Source organism: Papio anubis, chromosome 9, assembly GCF_008728515.1.
Source record: "Papio anubis isolate 15944 chromosome 9, Panubis1.0, whole genome shotgun sequence".
Classification (NCBI taxonomy): Eukaryota; Metazoa; Chordata; class Mammalia; order Primates; family Cercopithecidae; genus Papio; species Papio anubis.
Window position 1 is genome coordinate 43805656 of NC_044984.1, and position 18080 is coordinate 43823735.

Here is an 18080-nt window from a genome sequence, read left to right on the forward strand (position 1 = left end):
AGGGAGACTCCATCTCTACAAAAAAAAAAAAAATATATATATATATATATGTGTGTGTGTGTGTGTGTGTGTGTGTGTATGTGTGTGTGTGTATAGACTATTAGGTATATATATAATACCTTATTAGGACCCCCGCTCCCAGTCTTGGGCTCAGGGGGATCCAGATAATAGGTGATGAGCCCGGTGCTGGACCCAGAAGCTCAGAGATGCTGGTGGGAGAGAAGGGAGCAGGTAGGCTAGAATCCAAATGCAGGCTAGGCTTAAACCAATGTAACCAAAGTAAACCCTAATGTGGTCCATAACCAAACCACGAAGCTAGCCATTCCCATAAAGAGCCAGAATGAGGATTTTGTTACTAACACCAATGTGATACCTCTGTGTTCACATTCGCCAGAGTCAGAGGGAGTTCTAATCCTACCCACGGCCCTAAACCTATCTCTAACTCTAATCCTCTTCCTGTCCCTAGGTCTAGGTTGAACCTTAGCCTTAACCCTAACTTCAGACAAACACTAACCCCTTCTAAGCTCTAATGTCTGTCCCTAATCCTAACCCTTCCCCACAGGGGAGGATCAGAAGGGCAAGGGGAGCTGTGAAACACCCCACTTATCCCCTAAGAGCAACAACTGCTCCCAGTCAGCTTGAGAATTTCCCCTTCTCCCCTATTCCCTTCTCTCCTATTCAGGCCTCTTCTGCTGTTGGTGCCTCCTACCTTTCCCTGGATGTGTGACCCGCTGTGGGCCTTTGGGATATGTGTAGGGGTAAGGGAATGGAGCCAGGAACTGCTCAATCCTGCAATGACATCCCTTTCCCTTTCTTTCCACCTGCCAAGCTAGCACCATCACAGCTCTGATTCCTCACCCTAGGGGGAGAAATAAAAACCTCTTGATCCTGGGGAAGAGGCACCTGAAAAGCTTTGGGTTTCCACAAAGAGCATCCTGCAGAGAATGCCCAGTCTATAAGCCAAAGAGCTATTAAATCCCTCAACTCCCCATATAAGAAGTTAATAGGCTGCCAGAGGTGGGAGGCGGGGCTTGGGCCCCTGCTGGACAGTGCCCAGAGTTGGGGCGAAGCAGCAGGGTAGAGGCAAAGTGTTGGCAGCTGTCTTCAACTACTCTCACCTAAATTCAAACTCCAAGAATTGGAGTCAGTATCAGCTATCAGGCTTGGAAGCTGGGGCACTCTGAACCAGGTTGACAAACAGGAGCTGGAGGAAGAGCAAGGGAAAGTGGTGAATTCTTTTCTGCCCCTACCCAGACTTTCAACAAATCTTGTACTTTCTCAGACTCAGTTGCCTTGCCTATCAAACAGGGATGGTTATTGTTACTTAACCTTTTAGGGAGGTGATGAGGTTCAGATGAGATGATGTACCTGAAAGCCTGGGTCATCTGAATACTCACTGCCACCTCTTCTATACCAGGCATCTGCCAAATGCTGGCAATACAATGATTCATAAACCACAGTGCCTGCTTGGAGGAGGTTGACAGTCTGGCCAGGGGATCAAGCACATCCACAGATATGGTTAGTATAGTAGAGGGAGTGCAATGAAGGCTCAATGAAGTGTAAAGCCCTCTGCACATAAATGAAGTTTAAGGGCAGACTCCCATACTCAAGCCCTCGGCATGGAGGCCCTTCTCTTCCGAGGGCTGGAATTTCAAAGGTGATGGTGTTGGGAAGTGCAGAATGAGGCTGGGCCCTCAATGGGCACTAATAAAACACACATACACACACACACACACAAAACAAGTAAAAGGGCGGAGGGATCTGCAAAGCACTGTATAGAAGCTAATCATTTTGTTTTTGTGATCATCTGTGCTGTCCTCACACAGGGCTGGAGCAGGTACATCCTGGGGAGAAGAACAGTTGTGCCTAGAAAGGAGACTCACAAAGGTCTCAGGGGCCACAGTGGGCTCAGGGTGGTGGCCATAGGATGGTGACATCAGGACTGTGCCTGATGCGCCACCTCCCACCACCTCTGATCTTCAGGTGCCAGGACCCTGGATACAGGTTGGCCTGAGCAAGTGAGAGAAAGACTAGTCCTGAAATATCCTGGGGGGAGTGGAAAAGCTGAGAAGAAAGGCAGGCTGTGTACAGTCCCCAGGGGGTCAGCGAGCCAGTGCCACACACACCCTGCCACACGCACCCTGGAAAAACCCTGTCAGTGGGGCTGCAAATACCCTAGGGTCCAGCCTCCCCCAAAGCCTCCCCCCTCGCCCCAGGCTGGCTCAGTCCTCCTCTCCAGCGCTGAGGGAGAAAAATAACAAAATGAGGAGAAAATAAGCTGTTTGGCTGTGGTGTGAGCAGGAATATCCATGCAGGGCTGCCCACCACTCACCCTTACTCACTCTTTCCACACCCAGCCGGGGCGCCCAGCATGAGACAGACCACCCCCCTGCCCCCTCCCCCGTCTGGTCTAAAAGCAGACGCTGGTGAGCGAGCAGCAGGTTATAAATATGCCCAGGGAACTGCCGCCAACTCGCTCCCTTGTCATCCCCTGGGAGGGGCAGGGTGGGGTGGCTCCTAGGGAGGAGCCAGGGCTGCCCCGTTCCCTAAGGCCCAGGAGGAAGTGGGGCTTCCTAAAGGCTACCATATTTTCCCCCCTTTTCAAGGTGAAGGAACCACTGCCACTCCATTTTCTCTGAACGTTTGCTTATCTCTTCAGAGATGGGGTCCCTACCCTCCCTGGGCCCTGGCTGAAAGCTCAGAATGAAAGGGCCCAAAGCACTCTGTGTCATGGCACAGCCGGATGCTACTTCTCTTCTTCACATGCATTTACGCTCAGCAAAACGGAAGTTCATTCATTCATTCGACAAGCATTAACTGAAAGCCAACTGAATGCCAGACCCTGTGCACAGGCACACCTGTGTGCACAGTGTCTGCATACACAGGTGCAAGCACACACAGCCACCCCTACTCCATGTGCTCACATCACCTCCACCCCCACTAAGGACTTCCTGGCTTCAACCTGGCAGCCTCATCAGGAAAGCAAAGCTTCAGGCTCCTGGTTGTGCCTCAGAATAGGTTACGGGGCATGGGGCCGGGGGGTGACTGAGAACAGGGCCCCCAAACACTTCTGCTTCCACTACTTCCCTTGTAAATGAGGGAGTCCTTTCTCCCCTTCCTGCGCAATCATCCTCCCTAAGTAGGTGCCATGTGATGAAGAAAGAGCCATTTCTGGGATGCTGAGGGTACCTGTCCAGGCTGCCGGAGCCTCCCGCCTCCCAGCCACTTGCCAAGTAGGTGCCAAGCTGGGGCAAGAGGGGGCACTTCCACCCTATGAAGCTCCCAGCTCTCCTCCCCCAGGGCTGAACCCCTCCCTTTTCCCTCCTCCCTATTAATCCTCGGAAGTTAAGGGGCCGTCCCTGGCGGCCCCTCAGCCCTATTGTGGCCCCTCGCCCTCCTCGGCTGGCGTCTAATTAACTCCTCCTGCCCCTGGTTTTGTGTGCCCCCCTTACCCCACCTTGTCGGCCCCGCCCCTATGCTCGACCGGCTCCCCCCCACGGACATTCCAGCCAGGCCGGGCCAGTGTGCCAGGGCAACCAGGGCCGGACCGAGGCCTAATCCTCCCGCCGCCTGGCCCGGCTTGGGGAGCCCCACTCACCTCCCCGCTCTCTGGGGGCTGCCCGGCTCTGCTGTGGCGGAGACACACAATCGGGACAAAGGCACAGCCCCCAGGGGGCTAACTCAGCCTTCACGCCCAGGTTGTGCGGCATTTGGGGAGTTTAATGAATTGTCCATCACGCCTTTCAGGGCCCGCCCGTCAGCCTGGATTAATCTTCGGAGCCCTGGTGGGGTAGGAGACACTAAGCCTGTATTTATTACTCTCCCATTGTCACTAATTGAGGTAATTATCTGTGACTCTGGCCTGGCCAACAATGAGGCATTCACTCCTGGGACCTCGATGGGCCTGGCTCCCACTCTCGGCACCAGCCCTCCCTCCCCTCCTCTTCCAAACCCGCCAAGGGCTACGATGGGCCCTGGAGCATGTTGGGAAAGTGGACAGTGTCCCACAATGCTTCACCTCCCCACCAGTGTCTCCCACAGCCATCACTACAGAGCTATCTCCTGGTCCCCCCAAAGAAGGTGAGAAAAGAAGGCAGCCTCTGTCAGGGGATGGATTTGGCTGGCAGAGCCCCAGGCCAGAGAGGGACCTGTTTCTGAGGATTTTGGTTTTCTGGACTCTCCAAGTCCTCATCTCCAGATGCGTGATGCCGGGGTCTCACGGGGTGCTTTTGCAGATCCATCCTCATGTCCCTATAGCCTCCAGGGTGTTAGGAGGTCCTAGCCTGTACCAGGCCTACTCTGGGGAGGTCCCTAAACCTACCAGGGCTGGCAGAGCGGCTGTGGATGTGATGGGAGAGGCTGAGAGAGACAGCAGGAAAGGGCCTGTCAGGTGAAGAGCAAAAGGAGGCACGTCAAGAAGGAGCAGTCAAGAGTCACAGCATTCCCAGGGGTCACACTAATGTGGCCATGCAGCAACCTCAGCGAGAAACTTGGATTTGGAGGGGCAAGAGTTCCAAAGAGCATATTTCACTTGGAGACAGCTTTCTGGGTCAAGGTGGTTGGCCCTGGGGAGCAAGTGTGTGTGTAAAAGAAAGAGAGAGAGATAAGAAAGGAAGATTTAGGCAGAACCAGTTGTGAGCTCCTTGAGGGCAGGAACTATGTCTTTGTGTCTTGGTCACTGTTGCTTTTATGCGAGCTTTTATGAGAGCTTAACATTGTACCTTGCAGGTAATAGGCACTGTCAAATGAATGGATGACTACAGATGAAGCCGGTACTTGCTTTAAAACTGGGATCTGTGAGCTATTCTCTTCCACAGCTGCACTCAGGCCCCTCATTCTCTCAGGACTTGCTGGAAGGAAATGTCTAGACCATCCCTGGACCGTCAGGGGTGGGCACTTCACCAGTTGTAACACGACAGACCCTGGCCGAACTCAGAGCGGCAGTTGGGATAGCGCCTCCTTGTGGTGACTCTTGGAAGAGCTCCTGGAGAGACTCTAGCAAAGAAGGCAGGGTTATCTCTCAGGAGCAGGGGATCACCCCAGGCCGCAGCCATCCTTCTTCCTGTATGTCTGAACTGCATTGTTATGCCAGCGTTCCTGTGGCACAGTTTTATCATTTGTTCCTTCTTTATTCCAGCATTTTCTGAGAGCCTGCTCCATGCCAAACTTGTTGGGTATACAGAGCTAAATCACCTCCAGCAGCTCATGGTCCAGCAGCAGATTCCACAAGGTAACAAGACCAACGAGGTTACGATCAAGCCGCAGGAAAAAAAGTTCTCCAGGTGTTGAGGAGGCACTAGAACATTCCCAGCTCAAAAACTCTATCATTCACCTCTCCCTCAATTCCTCTCACTGAAGTGCAAATGTTTTATCTTCATTACCAAGAAACAGTCCGGGCCTGGTGGCTCATAGCTGTAATCCCAGCACTTTGGGAGGCAGAGGCGGGCGGATCACTTGAGATCAGAAGTTCGAGACTAGCCTGGCCAATGTGGTGAAACCCCTGTCTCTACTAAAATTACTATATATACACACACACACACACACACACACACACACACACACACACATATATATATATATATATATATATATATATATTAGCCAAGTGTTATGGTGCCCGCCTGTAATCCCAGCTACTCTGGCGGCTGAGGCAGGAGAATCGCTTGAACCCAGGAAGTGGAGGTTGTGGTGAACAGAGATCACACCACTGCACTCTAGTCTGGTTGACAGAGTGAGACTCCGTTTCAAAAAAAAAAAAAAAAAAAGAAATACTTCAAGATCTGGCTCCCACGCATCTTTCCAGGACTCACCCTTCTTCCCCTCTGCATTCCCTAATGCCTCTGTTCCCTATGAAAGCCACGTGTTTTCCCACCTCTCTGCATTGTCCCACATTCTAGAATGCCCCCCTTCCCTGTCTCCCACTGTTGAAACCCATCTCAGACGTTCCTTCCCCCATGAAGATTCTTCTGATTTCCCTTGGTCTTGCCTGTTAGAGCTCCTGAAGCACCATGTTGGTAGGGCTTTCATTAGCAGCGCATACTGGGTATCCCATTGGTGGTTGTCTGTGTATGTTACTCATCCTCGTACTAGGCTAGCCCTTGCAGCACTGACCTGGGCATATCATATGCCTTTGTTAAATGGTGAATAGATGGCAACATGAATAAATGGATGCATGGACAGAGGAATAAATTGATATAAGTATAAATGGGGCTGGGTACAGTGGCTCATGCCTGTAATCCCAGCACTTTGGGAGGCCAAGGCTGGCGGATCTCCTGAGGTCAGGAGTTCGAGACCAGCCTGGCCAATATGGTAAAACCCTGTCTCTACTAAAAATACAAAAATTAGCCAGGCATGTTTGTGGATGCCTGTAATCCCAGCTACTCAAGAGGCTGAGGCATAAGAATCGCTAGAACCCCGGAGGCGGAGGCTGCAGTGAGCAGAGATCTCACCAATGCACTCCAGCCTAGGCAACAGAGTGAGACTGTCTTAAAAAAGAAAAAAAAAAGTATAAATGGCCAGATAGATGACAAATAGGTTGGTGGACGGGTGGATAAGTGGATGTGGAATGTATAGATGGATGGGTGGGTAGATGGATGAATGGAAAATCTATCCATAAAAGGACTCACAAAAGGCTATGTAGGCTGAGTGCAGTGACTCACACCCGTAATCCCAACAACTGGGGGGGCCAGGATGGGGGGATCGTTTGAGCCCAGGAGTTCGAGATCAGCCTGGGTGGCAGAGGGAGACTCCGTCTCCACCAAAAAAAAAAAAAAAAAAATTTAGCCAGGCGTGATGGCATGTGCCTGTGGTGCCTGCCATTCAGGAGGCTGAGGTGGAAGGATCACTTGAGCTGGGGAGGCTGAGTCTGCAGTTAAGTTGTAATCATGCCACTGCACTCCAGCCTGGGTGACATAGAAAGACCCTGTCTCAGAAAAAGAAAAAAGAAAAAAAAAAAAATGGCCAGGTGTGGTGGCCCATGCCTGTAATCCCAGCACTTTGGAAGGGTGAGGCAGGCAGATCGCTTGAGGTCAGGAGTTCGAGACCAGCCTGGCCAACATAGTGAAACCCTGTCTCTACTAAAAATACAAAATTAGCTGGGCGTGGTGGCACACAGCTGTAGTTCCAGCCACTCGGGAGGCTGAGGCAGAAGAATTGTTTGAATCCGGGAGGTGGAGGTTGCAGTGAGCTGAGATCGCACCACTGCACTCCAGCCTGGGTGGCAGAAAAGAAAAGAAAATTGAAAAAACCCTAGGTAGCGCCAGAGGCTTCAAGGGAAGGAGCTCACCCCATGCCAGGATATGCAGAGGCAGAGACGTATTCAGGCCAAACTTTCCTTCACTAACATCTGCACCCTCAGCAACTTGTCTCCCAGACGCCTGGATACATTCCACTCCCCATAAGAAGTCATAGTCTGGGAGCTGCTCCTCTTTTCATCCTCCCTGGTCTCTCAGGAATGCTTTCATTAACATATATTATGCCATCTTCTTGCACTGCAATGACTGTGGGTTTCCTCTTCCACATCTCTTTCCCTATATCATACGCACCCTAGCTTGTGAGCTCCCTGAAGGGAAGAAGCATGCCTGAGTCTCTTTTGTGTTCCTAGCACCTGGCATATATGTTTAATGGGTGAGTAAACAAATGAACAACTGAGTAAATGCTGCTTCTTCCCCATAGACACATTTTACACACTTCCTGTGTCCTCGTGTTCAGTTATCTCTCCTGGCCCTCTTCTTCTCACACACATCACACTCATACTCCTGACCTTGACACTCTGAAATCCCAGAGTTATATGCTGGGGCTTGGTTTCCTTACCTATCACCTATCTGTGGCTGATCTAGGGAAGTCCCAGCCGTCCCCTGAGAGTCTGAAAGAGACGGCTCTTGACTCTCATAAAGCCATATTAACTGGGTCCCATCTGGGGCAGAAAGGGGCTTCCCCGGGAAGAAGTTGGCTATTGGGAGGGTAGCAGGATCCTGCACTAACCTGAGGTCTGCTGCCCCAAATTGACCACATCCTCCTGCGTCTGCTGTCCCTACTCCTGACCAGTGAGGCTGTCCCAAGGTAGGGGGTGGTTGTGGCCTCTGTCTCAAGGCTGGCTGGCAGACACAGCCAGATTTAGAAGTCATTTTCGCAGCAGGGAGCCTCCAGTGTCCCACCCACAGAGCCCTGGAGGGTCAGTCTGAGATATGGCTCACCAGGGGCTGGCCCCTAGACCTGGAGTCACTCCTCCCCTTCTTGTCTCTCTCCTTTTTTCCCCAGAATTTTGGCAGCTGGTGCTGACTCTATCCTTAGGCAAAGATGGAGTAAGTTCTGGGGGAAGGGGTGTGCTGCACTGACACCATAACCGCTCAAGCACTGCCAGGGCACCATTTACCCATTAAAAGGGCTGTCTGTACCCACCCCAGGATTCCTCCCTCCTCTCCACTGGCATCTGCTGCCTGATTCTCCTCCTCCCCTACTTTTTTTTTTTTTTGAGACAGAGTCTTGCTCCGTCGCCCAGGCTGGAGAGCAGTGGTACGATCTTGGCTTTCTGTAAACTCTGCCTCCCAGATTCAAGCAATTCTCCTGCCTCAGCCTCCCGAGTAGCTGGGATTACAGGCGCGTATCACCACACCCAGCTAATTTTTGTATTTTTAGCAGAGATGGGGTTTCACCATGTTGGTCAGGCTGGTCTCAAACTCCTGACTTCGTGATCCACCCACCTTAGCCTCCCAAAGTGCTGGGATTACAGGTGTGAGCCACCCCGCAATTTTTTTTTAAAGACGGAGTCTTGCTCTGTCGCCAAGGCTGGAGTGCAGTGGCGTGACCTCGGCTCACTGCACCCACTGCCTCCTGGGTTCAAGCAATTCTCCTACCTCAGCCTCCCGAGTAGCTGGGACTACAGGCATGCGCCACTACACCTGGTTAATTTTTGTATTTTTAGTAGAGATGGGGTTTCACCGTATTGGCCAGGCTGGTCTCAAACTCCTGACATCATGATCCACTGGCCTTGGCCTCCCAAAGTGCTGGGATTACAGGTATGAGCCACCGTACCTGGCCATCCTCCCCTACTTCTAATTCTTTCTGTCCCATCCTCCTGTTCTCATACCCCAACACTAATAAAATAGCCCTAGAGAGAAATAATAATCAGAGCTAACAGTCAATCACCTACTATGTACCAGGTATTGTTCTTTCTTTTATTTTATGTTTTTTCTTTTTAATTAAAAAAATTTAAAAAAAACAAAAACAAAAACAAAAAACAGAGAGACAGGGTCTTGCTATGTTGCCCAGGCCGGTCTTGAACTCCTGGGCTCAAACAATCCTCCCACCCCAACCTCCCAAAATGCTGGTATTACAGGGGTGAGCTACTGTGCCTGGCCAACTGTTCCAAGTGTTTTATATATTGAATTATTTACTCCTCCCAACAACTCTAAGAGAAAAGCACATTGTTTACTTATTTACTTATTTATTTATTTTTAGAGACAGAGTCTTGCTCTGTTGCCCAGGCTGGAGTGCAGTGGTGCAATCATAGCTCACTGCATCCTCAAACCCCTGGGCTCAAGCAATTCTCCCACCTCAGCCTCCTGAGCAGCTGGGACTACAGGAGAGTGCCACCACATGCAGCTAATGAAAAGCACTTTTAACAACCTCAGTTTATAACTGAGGACACCAAGGCACAGAGAGGTTGAGTAACTTGCCCAAGGTCACATAGCTAGTATGGGGTAGAAGCTCCAGAAACCACATTCTAAACACATTAGTCAAGTTGTTCGACTATGTTAGCAGTGTGGGTGAGATTTCAGAAACTTGCTTCCTGTGTGTTCATCCTCAAAGGGGCTCAGGCAGCATGGTAAAGCCCACCCTCATAGGGCCAGCCCTTCCAAGGTTGCATACAGCTCACCTCCTCTTCCAGTCCCAGAGCCCTAGAGCCCTTTGGTTGTAGAAAAATCTAGGCAGATGCTTTCATCACTGCCCTGGTCTTTCCCAACTTTCTTTGGTGTTTTTTTTTTTTGTTCTGTTTTGTTTTTTGTTGTTGTTGTTGTTTTTCTTTTTTGTGTGTGTTATTGTTTTTTAAGACAGAGTCTTATTCTGTCACCCAGGCTAGAGTGCAGTGGTGCAATCTCGGCTTGCTGCAACCTTCGCTTCCCAGGTTCAAGTGATTCTTGTGCCTCAACCTCCCCCATAGCTGGGATCACAGGCATGCACTACTATACCCGGCTAATTTTTGTATTTTTCACAGAGGTAGGTTTGGACCATGTTGGCCAGGCTGGTCCTGGTCTCAGGTGATCTGTTCATCTTAGCCTCCGAAAGTGCTGGGATTACAGGTGTGAGCCACCACACACTGCCCTTCCTCAACTTTCCTCCTTGCCCGAAGTCCAGCCTCTTCCCAAGCCTGGAGGCCCAAGGCACATTACTCCTCAGCTGGACCAGGCTTACCGCAGTCTGGCCTCAGTTTTCACTCTTGCCTTATCTTCCACAACTGCCATAAATGTACTCGCAACTGCAGGCAAATCAGACCATTGAGCAATTTCCTAAACATACCCTGCTTACCTGCATCCATGCCTCTATTTTGGCTGATCCCTCTGCTTGAAATGCCTCTTCACCAAATTCTAACGCTGAGGTCATCTCCTCCATGGAGCCTTCCCTTATCTCACAAAATCCATACAATCTCCCTTGTTTGACTCATTGTAATACTTAACACATTGCTCACCTTCACCCCATTGTCAGAAAGGCCTTACTCATCCCTATCCTGGAATCCCGCACAGTTTCTTGTTCCCAGTAGGTGCTCAGTACATGCTCAGTAGTTAGAATTGGTACTAGGTAGATAGAATTGTAAGTGAAAGGGAGACAGATCTCAATAACCGTTGTTTGTTTTTTTGAGTAGATAGAATTGTAGGTGAAAGGGACGCGGATCTCAATAACCTTTGTTTGTTTGTTTTTTTGAGATGTGGTCTGGCTGTGTTGCCCAGGCCGGAGTGCAGAGGCCCAATCTTGGCTGATTGCAACCTCCTCCTCCCAGGTTCAAGTGATTCAGTGATTCTCGTGCCTTAGCCTCCTGAGTGGCTAGAATTACAGGTGCGTGCCACCACACCTGGCTAATTTTTGTATATTTGGTAGAGATGGAGTTTCACCATATTGGAGGCTGGTCTGGAATTCCTGACCTCAAGGGCAGATCTCAGTAACCTTTGATCTCTGCCCAAGGTGACACTCCTCCAGCAAGAGCTAACTTGAAACCTGGTAGTGTGGGTTCCAGGAAGGCTCTGGGATGAATCTTCCTGGATAGCTCTGACCAGTGTCTTCCCTCCGGTTCAGAAACCCAAAGAGGAGACCTTCCTTCACTGAACCAAGGCCAGCGGCCCAGCTCCTGCCAGATGGTGGCCACCCCCCACCCCAGGTGGTCCTGCGCCACTCCGAGTTCTGCTCAGAGTACCCCTGGTTGCAGGCGGGAGTGATGTTGAGATAATTGGAGGCTAAAACCATAAGTGGTTTGAGAGCGGGGTTGGGGACCTGAACGCTGAGCGGGAGTTGGAGTTGGCAGGTCTGGGTTGGAATGGGAGCAGAGGTGGGCCGGGGCCGGGGCAGGACCCGGCGACTGAGTCTGGGAGAAGCCCCCGGGCCCGCGGAGCCGGCAGCTAAATTTACCCCGGCTGACTCAGCCCTTGCTCGGAATGGGGGGCCGGGGGAGGGCGCCAGGGCAGTGGGAAGAGCCAACAGGGGTGGGCTGGGGGCAAGGAAGGGAGAGTCCCGGCTGGGGGAGAAAAGAGGTGGGCCAGGAACTCCCAACGAAGAAAGCAGCCCCCTCTCCGTCACACAGAGCAGGACGTAGCAGAGGAGTCCCGGGGGATGGCCACCATGGGGAAAGGGTCAGTGAAAGGAAGACGATGCCAAGGCTGGATAAAGGGAAGCTTAGATTTATTGAGCGCCTACTGTGTGCCAGGCGGTGTGCAAGGCGCTTTACATACATTATCGCATTAAGTCCTCACAACAACCCTGCGAGGTAGGTGTTTATAAACCCCCATTTGACAGATGAGGAAACTGAGGCTCAGGGAGGTGAAGTGATGCGGCCAAGTTCACATGGCTAATAAATGGCAGACAGAGGTGTCCAAGGATCGGAGAGAAAAAAAAAGACTTCAGTGTCTGAGTCCCAAGCCGGCTGGGGTGGATGAGTACAAAGATGGGACCGGCGGGCTCCAGAGGTCTGGGAGGCCGGAGGCCTGCTCCCGGCCCAGCACGGCTGGAGACTGCAAGTCTGGGGACCCGCGCTTGGGAACTAGGGATCGGATTGAGTGGCAGAGCCGGAATTAGCAACTGGGGAGATCCGCGACCTGCGCGCGCCCTGTAGTGGCTATAGAGAGTATCACACCCCACGCCGACTGGCTTCTGGGGACCGGCCTCTTTCCTTGCCTGGCCAGTTTCTTCGGAAGAGGCCGAGATGGGAGACATTCTCAGGATTTTTTCAGGTGGGCGATACCACCTGGGAGGGAAATCGTGGCCACGCCTCAGAGCATCACTAAGGAGCATTAGGGTGGAGGAAAAGGGGAAGGCCTAAAGAGGTCCCAAGCTGATTCATTGGTGTCCTTCCCTCCCCAGCTCAGACCACCACAGGCCAGGGTCAGTGACAGGGCCACTATCTTGCCCTGCTTTGGGGAGCCCTCACCTAAACCTGGGAGACTGGGATAGGAGTGCCTCACTCCCTTACCTCTTCTGCAAACCTTGGGCAGTCTCCTGAATTGATCATGACTTCAGGTGACAAGGAGGCCGCCCAGAAACCCTCAAACTCTGTTCACTTATTCCCAACTCTCATTCTTGGCTTGTCGAGGGGAGGATTAGATAGAGTCCTTTCTAAAGATCTCAAAATGTCAGAGATGGAAGGATGGACCTTAGAATACCATTGTTTTATATACCAGGAGGCCTGGAGAGGGAAAGTGACAGGCCTCAGTCAACCAGCAAGTCAGTGGCAGAGTTGGGATTGAAATCCAAGACTTGTGACACCAAGGTGAGCCCTCCTTCTGCTTTGCTGGTTGTTGCTGGACCTATTCCTCTTCTGCCAAGAACCCCTCTGTCATCTGATCACTCTGCCACCGGGTCCAAAGCCTCTCCTACACTTTTTCCCTCCTCCTCAGATGCCCTGCCCTACACTGCCCTCCTATGGCTGCCACCACCCCTGCCCTCCTGCCTGATCCTTGTTAGGCCTCTCTGCTCAGCTCCGCACCCAGTGCATCAGCTGCGAAGAGCTCACCCTTGTGTCCTGAACATAACAGACATTAATTAAATCTACTGCTGATTCTCACCTCTCCTGAAACAAAATCATTAATGGGCATATGCTTCCCTTCCTTTCATTTATATTTCAAGGATGGGAATAGGTATGGGTAAGGATACAAGGAAAAGAGAAGCAAAGGAAGTCTGGGGAAGAATGGGGACCAGTGGACCCAAGGATGGATGTGTTGGGGACTCAAATACAAGAAGGGGCCTCTCACTGCCTCTTCCTATTTCCCTGTTGAGTCCCCCTGATGTCCCTCACCCCGAAGAGGACCTCCTCGGTTTGGCTTATGACATCTAGGATCTCTCCGACACTGTCGCTCAGTTCCGCTGTCTTCCCGTCTTCCTCCGGCGAACTGTTTCCAACCCCGGGCAGGGTCCTCTCATTCCGCCAGGAGGCGCCTGGGGCTTCTGTGTCGCTTCCATCAGAGGAGCCGCTATGGACGCTAAGCTCCTCAGCTTCGTCCGTGTCCGAGTCAGGGGCGGTGTGGCGGCGGATACGGGACACGGCTTCTCGCAGGGCCCCAGCGTAGGGCCCTGGGGTCCGCGCCCAGCCCTGGCCCGCGCGCCGCTGGATCACTGCCACTTCCGAGCCCTCGGCCCTGCCCTGGGCTCCCGAAGCTCCTGGGCCTAAGGCTTGGTGCTCTGGGCTACCTGGCTGCGTGGGGGCGTCCCGCAGGTTTACTTCCGGGGCCGGGAGCCCCAAGATGCGGGAGGTGCGCTCCTCCAGTGAGGAGTCCCCCGGCCTCCCGCCCTCAGCTTCGCCCCCGCGGCCCCCGCCGGGCTGGTGTAAAAGGCGACTGTTCGACAGCCGCTTTCGGCAAGGGGAAGGAAAGACCGTGGCCCCTTCACTCTCCTCCTTGCCGGGCTTCGATTGGCTGGCGGATTCCCCCACCACGCGTGTCACCCCAGAGGGCAAAAGCTGCACCTGCTGGGTTCGGGGGGTTGGAACATATTGGGATCGTATCACCACGCACGTGGCGTCAATGACAAAGACTCCTTCCCCACGGGACGGGCCCTGGGAACTGCGGGGCAAGGTGTGGGCACGGCGGGTCGCCTTCCAACCCTCCAGGGTCTCCGGTCCTGCCCCCTCTCCAAGACCCAGGGATTCTCTCCATCCAGTGCCTCCGGGAGCCCAGGGTCTGGGGAGTGTCTGGCTATGGCGGGGCGGCTGCTTTTTAGGGGAGGGAATCCAGCATTTAGGGAACCAGATCTGTTCTTTTCCTTCTTTCCCTTCCCTCGAGCCCTTGAGGTGGTGCCTGGATCTGGGAGCGGGACGCGGGGCACTGGGAGCCGCAGTTGCAGACCCCGCAGGAGTTGTCTCGGTGCCTGCGCTCCCAGTAGCTTTGGCTTGGGGATGGCTGTCGCTACCACTGTTCAAGTCAGCAGCAGCCAGCCCCAGGCTTTTCTCCACGACCCCCTTGCCGGGCTCTGGCCTTGCTCTGGCCGCTCCACAGCCTGGGGATCCCCCCAAGAGACCTTGCCCCTGTCGGAGACCCCAAGCCCCGAGGACGTCCCGGTAGATCCGAGGATCCAGCCTCTTCTTTGTGCGCCCTCCCTCTGTCCTGGCCGGAGTCGGAGGTGGGGCTGATGAAGTGGGCACCTGGGAGTGTCCGGGGCCTCTCTTAGTCCCCAAGGTCCTATGGGGGCCTTCGTAAGAAGGTGGAGCCACGTAGGGTGGCGGCCGGTCCCAGCGGCGTCGCGGGGCGGTCCCGGCAGAACCTCTCAGCAGCAGGTGAGCCTCGTAGCTTGGGGGCCCCGGCCGCCGACCTCCCCAGGGCCCCGCCCACGCCGACCCTGGGTCGCTCTGCGGCTGCGCGGATGGACGGGGCGCTCGCCCCACCAGCGCCAGGCGCTCCGGCCGCAAGGTAGCAGGGAGCCCTGCCGGCTGGGCTGCCCGAGGGGCGTTGCGGGGCTCCGGGCGGGGCCGACCCGGGGGGCTTCGTCGGGCCCCACCAGCCTTGCGCCTTTTTCGCTCGGTCTCCTTGGCCTCCCGCTCCTGCGACGCCGCTTTCCTTTTCTCTTGCTCCCGAGCTCGGACCTCGGCCAGGGGCCCCGCCCGCCAGTTGGTGGCCTCCTGCAGCACCCTGGAGGCCCAGGGCCGGCGGGGCGGCGGCTGTGGGGATCCCGGGCGCGGCCCACACCTGGGACAATGAGCAGGAACCCAGGTGAGCAGTCTGTGGGGGAAGGGAGCCGAGGTCCGGGGAGCTGGGAGCAGTGGAGACCACTTGGGGCAGCCATGTGAAGGGGTGTGTGTGAGTGTGTGCGCGTGTGCACGTGCGTATATGTTAGGACTGAAGTCGAAGCGGGACTCCTCGCCATCTCTGCCTGCACACTTTAACAGCGTCTGCCCCATCTCACCTCCTGCCCTTTCTCACACCCACTCCTGTTCCCCCAAACAACCGGATGAGTCAGGCCCCAGCCTTCGGGAGCGGGCAGGGGTGGGAGGCGTGGGAAAGAGAAGGGGGATCAGTAGTGCTCGCTGGTGCCTGCGGGGAGGTCCGGACCCCACTCCCCGCCCCACCACTCTCTTCCCCTCACCCCTGCTTCACTCACGTGCGGTTCTGGAACCCGCGAGCCCAGTGGCTGGCCTGGAAGTCCATGGGCTGTCGAGAAGGGGCGCGGCGACTATAATGACAGGAAATAGTCTTCACTTCTATCACCAATAGCTTGGACTTCTGCACCCAGAGGCAGCTGCCAGACTCCTCATCCTGAAGCTCCCGGGGGCTGTCAGGCCCCTCGGAGAACAGTGGGCCATCCAGCATCCTGCCCCCCCCCCCCCCCGCCCCCCCCCCTCCCCCCCCCCCCCAGGAGCCCCCTCCCAGCCCAGGGAGCCGGCGCCCACTGCAGAGCCGCGGGCCCGGGGACTGGGAACTATATATACCCGGGCACACGTGTGTGTGCCTGTCTCTGTGTGTGCGCGCGCATGTGACACCGCGCGGACTGCTCCGCGCTGCTACCTCCCCCATGTGCACGGCCGCCCCCTGGGGCCCGGGATTGGACGCCCCTTCCCACTGCTGTTGTCCCCCAAGCCTGATGGGATCGCACGAGTGGGCGGGGGAGGGACTTATGATTCTTGCCAAGCTGACAGTGCCCCCTCCCCCGCCCCTATTTCTTCAACCTTCCTGCCGTTTTAACCCTTTACTCTCCTGCTTGTCAGGTTGCCTGACCACCAGGGTTCTGCCCCTGGCTTCCTGCCTCAGATTTCAGTTTCCCCAACATAGAGTGCGTGAGAATGGAACTCAAGGTCTCTGCCTGCCACTCTGCTGGTTTCCATGGGGTTGGGGTGCAGGAGGGGCTGGCCCACGGCTGGGGGGCTATTTTTAGCGGCAGTGGCTGTTCGGGTGCAGAGATGAGATGAGTAACCAGCTCCCATGCGGTGGAGAGAGGAGGCGGTGGCTTTCACCAAGCTTTTGTGCGACTCTGAGGGAGAGCTGCCTTCCCTAAGCTCAAAAAGGGTGACCCCTACACCCGTATCTCCTCGCCAGCTCAGTGCTGCAGCCTAGGACTGCTGGTACAGCAGGACACAGGCGTGTGCCTTGGCCACCCAAGCTGCCCTACCAGTCCCATTCTACATGTTTGTCCTTGGGCAGCCAGGGAGCCCTCCCACAGCAGCAGGCTTTCACCTCCAATTTAGAAGCAGGATTTGGGGGTTATATTGTTCTGTGCCCACACAGCCTGCCCAGCTTTATGGAGGACAGAGTAAGTGCTTATGCACTCTCACCCTTCCAGAGGGGGATGGAGGAGAGATGGTGTGTTTGCTTGGCAAAACTAATCCCCTAGCAACTGAAATGATAAAAGTGGCCTTTTTTTTCCCCCCAATGTAGAGCTCCCCCTCACCACCACAATTGCCTAGTTCACTCAGCCCCCACCTGAAGTGGTGCTCCAGATGCTCACCTTTGGGCTGCCTCTGTCCTGGGGGGCTGTTGCTTACATCCACATGATCCCTCCTTCTAAGCTTATACCAGGTGTCCCCTGATTCACCATGGTAATGTTAGTGGCAGCACAGCCCACGCCAACCCTTCCATGCAGAGACTTAGCAACCATGCCTGGCAACCATGGCAGCAGCCTCAGTGGAGGGGAGGGGTGCAGAGAGGGGAAAGAGAGTGTGTGTGTGGCAATGGTTCCTCGGGAAGAAGGGATAATTTGCCTCTGGAGAGGAATAGGTAAGAATAGAAGCTTGTGAGTCTCCCAAATTTTATCCCTTGGCTCTCCCTCAGCTTCATCCTCACACTGAGACTGATAGGTTGGGTTTTAGGGGGAAATCAGAGAAGCAAGAGTTCCCAATTAGTTTTCCACTAATGTATATGGAGCCCTTTGGGTCCAGACCCTTCCTTTTAAGGGGATGGGGAACAACCAGAAAGGTTGTTGTGGGGCAGAGACTGACTGACTGAGAAACAGCTCAACAAAACCAGGCCTCTGCTCCCTAACACAAACCTTTAGAGAGAATGCAAACATTCCCTGTCCCATCCACCCTACCCCCCTTGATTCCACACACCTGCCAGCTGCACCGATGACTTGACTCGAAGGTGCTTCCTTCCACCCTAGGTCCCACTAGAATCCTGAGGCTTTTTAAAGCCCCTGCCTCCTCCCTAGGCAAATCTTCCTTAATGAGAGAATGTGACATAAGAGGCCATCTGTCCTTTCCACCATGTACTTACCCTCCCCACACATAAACATACTCTAATTCTAATAACTTGGAAGCCTTCCTCCCCCAGGTTTGAGAATGTGCTGTGAGAGCTGTAAAGGGGTGAAGGCTGAAGCAGGGGCTCCTCTACAGCCATGATCCAACACTGAAAGCTGAGCTCTGATGAGGGCCACCTTCTTTTTTTAAAATAAGCTTC

The 18080-nt window shown here is 54.1% G+C and overlaps 1 protein-coding gene across 1 annotated transcript; it reads right to left on the bottom strand.

The window, feature by feature from the left end:
- Nucleotides 1–11872: 11872 nt before the first annotated feature.
- Nucleotides 11873–16120, bottom strand: DDN (dendrin). Its single transcript, XM_003906314.4, has 2 exons — nucleotides 15793–16120; nucleotides 11873–15380 (listed from the first exon to the last, which is right to left on the bottom strand). Exons 1-2 carry the CDS (start codon nucleotides 15999–16001, stop codon nucleotides 13451–13453), a joined length of 2139 nt encoding a protein of 712 aa, XP_003906363.1. The 5' UTR covers nucleotides 16002–16120; the 3' UTR covers nucleotides 11873–13450.
- Nucleotides 16121–18080: the final 1960 nt, after the last annotated feature.